At 44.0% G+C, this 5,907-nt stretch overlaps 1 protein-coding gene across 1 annotated transcript in view; it reads right to left on the minus strand.

The window, feature by feature from the left end:
• ZNF879 (zinc finger protein 879) overlaps window positions 1-5,907 on the minus strand; it is a 47,754-nt gene that overhangs the window by 7,648 nt on the left and 34,199 nt on the right. The window contains exon 5 of the mRNA XM_010830700.1: window positions 4,008-4,095. Coding sequence (XP_010829002.1) covers window positions 4,010-4,095 — 86 coding nt within the window. The 3' untranslated portion in view covers window positions 4,008-4,009. The remainder of the gene's footprint in view (window positions 1-4,007; window positions 4,096-5,907) is intronic.

The following is a 5,907-nucleotide window of genomic DNA, read 5'->3' on the forward strand; positions in this document are numbered from 1 at the left end:
CAGCATCCATACATGACTACTGAAAAACCATAGCCTTGACTAGATGGACCTTTGTTGACAAAGTAATGTCTCTGCTTTTTAATATGCTGTCTAGATTGTTCATAACTTTCCTTCCAAGGAGTAAGTGTCTTTTAATTTCATGGCTGCAATCACCGTTTGCAGTAATGGTGATTGTACTAGGGTATAATCTCAAAGATGACAGAATGATCTCAATTTGTTTCCAAGCAAACCATTCTACATTACAGTAATCAAAATTGATGTCCCATCCACTAATGCTAAAGAAGCTCAAGTTGATCAGTTCTATGAAGACCTATAAGACCTTCTAGAACAAATACCAAGGAAAAAAAAATGTCTTTTTCATCATAGGGGACTGGAATGCAAAAGTAGAAAGTCAAGAGATATCTGGAGTAGCAGGCAAGTTTGGCCTTGGAATACAAAATGAAGTAAAGGCTAACAGAGTTTTGTCAAGAGAAGACACTGGCCATAGCAAACACCCTTTCAAAGCACAAGAGATGACTCTACACATGGACATCACCAAAAAGTCAATACCAAAATCAGACTGATAATATTCTTTGCAGCTGAAGATGGAGAAGCTCTATACAGTCAGCAAAAACAAGACCCAGAACTGACTGTGGCTCAGGTGATGAGCACTCTATTTCAAAATTCAGCCTCAAATTGAAGAAAGAAGGAAAACTGAAAATGAAAGTGTTGGTCGCTCAGTTGTGTCCAACTCTTTGGGACCCCATAGACTGCAGCCACCTGGGTCCTCTGTCCATGGAATTCTCCAGTCAAGAATACTGGAGGGGGGTGCCATTCCCCTCTCCAGGGGATATTCCCAATCCAGGGATCAACCCCAGGTCTCCTGCACTGCAGGCAGATTCTTTACCATCTGAGCCACCAGAGACGCCAAAAGTAGGGAAAACTACTAGGCTAATCAGGTGTGACACAAATCCGATTTCTTATGATTCAACAGTAGGGCTTCCCGGGTGGCACTAGTGGTAAAGAACCCCTCTGCCAATGCAGGAGACATAAGACACATGGATTTGATCCCTGGGTTGGGAAGATCCCCCAGAGGAGGAAATGGCAACCCACTCCAGTATTCTTGCCTGGAGAATCCCATGGACAGAGGAGCCTGGTGGGCTACAGTCCGTAAGGTTGCAAAGAGCTGGATACAACTGAAGTGACTTAGCACACTTGATAATACAGTGGTGGTGATGAATAGATTCAAGGGATTTGATCTGGTAGACAGAGCACCTGAAGAACTATGGATGGAGTTTTCTAGCACTGTACCGGAGGCAGTGACCAAAACCATCCCAAAGAAAAACAAATACAAAATGGCAAAGTGGTTGTCTGAGGAGGCTTTACAAATAGCTGAGGAAAGAAGAGAGGGAAAAAGGGAAAGATATACACAACTGAATGCAGAGCTCCAGAGAATAGCAAGGAGAAATAAGAAGGCCTTTTTAAATTAAAAATGCAAAGAAATAGAGGAAAACAACTCAATGGGAAAGACTACAGATTTCTTCAAGAAAAGTAGAGATATCAGGGGAATATTTCATGCAAGGATGGGCATGATAAAAGACAGAAATATCAAGCTCTTAACAGAAAGAGAAGAGATTAAGAAGAGGTGGCAAGAATACACAGAAGAACTATACAGAAAAGATCTTCATGACCTGGATAAGCACGATGGTATGGTCATTCACCTAGAGCCAGACATCCTGGAGGGTGAAGTCAAGCGGGCCTTAGAAAGCATCACTATGAACAAAGCTATTGGAGGTGATGGAATTCCAGCCAAGCTATTTAAAATCCGAGAGATAATGCTGTGAAAGTGCTGCACTCAATATGCCAGCAAGTTGGAAAACTCAGCAGTGGCCACAGGACGGGTAAAGGTCAGTTTTCATTACAATCTCAAAGAAGGGCACTGCCAAAGAATGTTCAAAGTATGGTACAATTGGACTTTTTCACAGGCTAGCAAGGTTATGCTCAAAATCCATCAACCTAGGTTTCAGCAGTATGTGAGCCAAGAACTTCCAGTCGTATAAGCTAGGTTTAGAAAAGGAACAAGAGACCAAATTGCCAACATTTCTTGTATCATAGAGAAAGTAACAGAATTCGAGAAAAACATCTACTTCTACTTCACTGACTTTGAATGTGTGGATCACAACAAACTATGGAAAAGCGACACACTTTATTTTCTTGGGCTCCAAGATCACTGCAGATGGTGACTGCAGCCATGAAATTAAAAGACACTTGCTTCTTGGAAGAAAAGCTATGACAAACCTAGACAGTATATTAAAAAGCAGAAACATTACTTTGCCGACAAAGGTCCATCCAGTCAAAGCTATGCTTTTTCGAGTAATCACGTATGGATGTGAGAGTTGGACCATAAAGAAAACTGAATGCCGAAGAGCTGATGCTTTTGAACTATACTGTTTTGGAAGACTCTTAAGAGTCCCTTGCATTGCAAAGAGATCAAACCAGTCAATCCCAAAGGAAATCAATCCTGAGTATTCATTGGAATTACTGAGGCTGAAGCTGAAGCTCCAATACTTTGGCTACCTAATGTCAAGAGCTGACTCACTAGCAAAGGCCCTTATGCTGGGAAAGACTGAAGGCAGAAGGAGACAGGGACGACAGAGGATGAAATGGTTGGATGGCATCACTGACTCTATGGACATGTTTGAGCAAGCTCCGGGAGATGGTGAAGGACAGGGAAACCTGGCATGCTGCAGTCCACGGGGTCGCAAAGAGTTGAACATGACTGAGCAACTGAACAACAAAACTGTGATTAAGTTAATTGCTTCTCTGTGCCCCAGTTTCCCCATCTGTAAAATGCAGATATTAGCAGTCCTCTATTAGCAAGTTTAAATGAGGCATGTATATTACTAACCACACTTACATATGAGGAAATAAGCACAGAGGAAGAAAATAATTTTATTTCATCACATTGTGAGTCCACATGTGAACTCATAAAATCAACTTCCAGAGTCCACATTTTCAAACTGTGGGCTGCTACTACTTTTTAGAAAAGCAGCCAGTGACAAACAAGGGAAGAAAGTTGGTGTTGGGAGAATAACAGAAGTTCCATGTAGAAATATTTCATAAGAGTTTGGGAATGACAAACTGGATCTTTAGGAAAAAGTTCAGGTCTGAGGAGAGAGAGTCGATAAAGATCCTGAGAAAAATGAGAGTTAAATAATGAAAAGAGATCTCAAAAGGACCAAGAAACAAGAGCCGGAGGGGGATCTGAAATAGCAGGGAAAAAACAAAAGAGAAGGAGACAGAGGCGCCCAATGGACGAGAGGGATATGAGATGGCTCAGCATCACAGTTGCGCAAGGCAGAGAAAGTGCCAAGAAAGAGGGAGGCCTTTGTCCTCCCCAGCGTCAGCCTGAGAGCCCGGGTCAAGTTCAGTTCCTTCTGTGATGCCCACCAGGCATCAGTCCTAACCTTCAGTATCAGCTCAAAATAACTCCACTTCTCCAATCTCTTCCCTGAATTTTCTTGGGCATTTGGTCATTTCCTAAGATCAGTACCAAACTCCCTGAGGACAGAAATAACACCTCTCCTCTCTATATCCCCTCTGTATCCCCAGTGACACGCACAGCACCCTGTACATTGTCAGTGCTCAACAAATGCCTATTGAGCGTGTCTCTTGGCCCTTCCATGGCTTTGCTCCAGTGACACTCTATCACCGGTGAAGATAAAGACTGCCTATACCCCTACTCTTCACCAAGCACCTATCCTATCTGGAAGCCTATGTTCAGAGCCAACTCAATCTTTGCTCATGAAGTGAGTTTGGGTGTGAATTAAGAGTGACCTCTGTCTAGGGACAGAGGATGCACATTCCTCAGCAACCCCTTGGTAAGTCCAGGATCATGGGAAAAACCATCAGACCCTAGATTCACCATAGTTTTCACTGGAAAGCAAAGTAGCTGGACAAAGAATGGAAATATATCTACCATCTCTGAATACAGTGGGAAATTCACGGAAAAGACAAAATGTACTTACTGTCACCTGAGCAGGCAGCAAATCCAAAGCCATTCTTTCCTTCTCAGTTTTCCTGTCAAGGGAGAGCAGAGTGCTTGACAAGGTAGGTCTGCAAAGAAAAAAGGTGTCATGAAGAACTCTGGTGTCAAAGCATGGCTTGGAAAAAGGAAGTTACAACTACCCATAATGTCCATTAGGTCCAAACAAAGCCATGCCATATAAATGAGGCAAACCAAGTTTAAAAGTGTGCCTACTAAGCCAATTAAGTTCTAAGACAATTTGTCAACCTCTACCTCCACCTTGTATTAACCATAATTCTAATTTCCATATATAGATGCTTTTTAACATCCAATGGGCTCTATTAGCTGTATCTAAGGAAATTGCAACTCATCACAGACTTCTGGAGTCCTGAAGATAGTTTTAAACTATACATTTAAATGGTCACAGCGAACGTGAGTGTCCCAGACTGCCACTTTTAAACATATCTAGCCAATCCTAAGCCTGTTTGCCTTGCTTCACCATTTCCTTCCTGAAGAAACCACAATAAAGGAGTTTGCCCACACATATCGTCTCTTTTTCTATGGAGTTGTTAGGGGAAGCACTCTGATTAAAACCACCCATCCTGGCCAGGCACCATAGTAACTATTTGCATGAGTTGTTTTACAACAGGACTCCTAGTAAGGAACAGGGAACTAATAAGCCTCCACCAACCAGAAGAGTTCGGGAAAGGTCAAAAGGAGACATCACCTGTCTGACCACCTCCCAGAATCCTTCTCTCTGGCATCCATCTTGGCTGACCAAGGCGTGCACCACCAGAAAGGACTCTGAGTCAGAATGATTGGCTAAAGACAACCCAGAAACTAATCCCATCACCATAAAACCCGAGACCTCGAGCCCCGCGGCAGAGCTGTTCTCCTGGGTTCCCTTACCCTACTGCTCTCCACCCGGGTGCCCTTTCCCAATAAAATCTCTTGCTTTGTCAGCACATGTGTCTCCTCGGACAATTCATTTCCGAGTGTTAGACAAGAGCCCAGTTTCGGGCCCTGGAAGGGGTCCCCCTTCCTTCAACAGGATGACCAACAGGTGCTCCTGAGTGGCTCCTTCCTGGACTGCTGTGTTCTTTCCAGGGAAGTGTCGCACATAATGCACACCAATTTGGATGCCACTCCTAAACACAAATTCCGCAAGTGCCACCTCTTTTAGCATCCACAGCTCCCCAAATCCTTTATTCTTCATACACAAACCCCAACTGGGAAAGCCAGGTAAGAGACGTAGGCAGACCACTGTCAGAGAAGAGTGGTGGCCAAGGCTGCTGCACTAGCCACCTAAGTTTGCAGGAGGTTCTACAGGTATAGCACCTGGCATGAAAGCTCAGCAAACCGAGTGTGCTGTGTACTGTCAGCCAGAGAAGGAAAGCTGCTGTACAAGTGCCGTAGTTACTCTACGATGCACATCTTCTCCCCATCTTGCATCTTGCATGTATTATTTAATCCGCACAACCACTCTAAAAAGTATTGCTACCTCATATTACAGATGTGAGGGAGACTGAGAAACAGGGAGTCTAGTGACCTTCCCCAAGAAACAAAACTGCTAAGTATACAGTAGAGGCAAAAAGGATCATGGTGGAGTCCAAGGCCCCTGTTAATGTGGCAAATTAGCTGTCCACCTGTGCCTCATTTTCTTCATCTGTAAAACAGGATCTACCTGTTATCTGAGCTTGAAATGAATTCATTCATCCAAGGCGCCAGACTAGCACCTGGCACAGATAAGGTCTCCATAGGCATTGTTATTGTTGTTACTGTCTGTTTCATCAGAAATTTCTGAAAAGCCAGCCACAAAAGACTCCCACCAACAGCAGTCCCGGACGACCCCAACTCACCTGACGGGGCGCTCCCTGCCCGCGACTCTCCCTGGGGAGGGG

The sequence above is a fragment of the Bison bison genome, unplaced genomic scaffold, assembly GCF_000754665.1.
Source record: "Bison bison bison isolate TAMUID 2011002044 unplaced genomic scaffold, Bison_UMD1.0 scf7180017864519, whole genome shotgun sequence".
Taxonomy (NCBI): domain Eukaryota; kingdom Metazoa; phylum Chordata; class Mammalia; order Artiodactyla; family Bovidae; genus Bison; species Bison bison.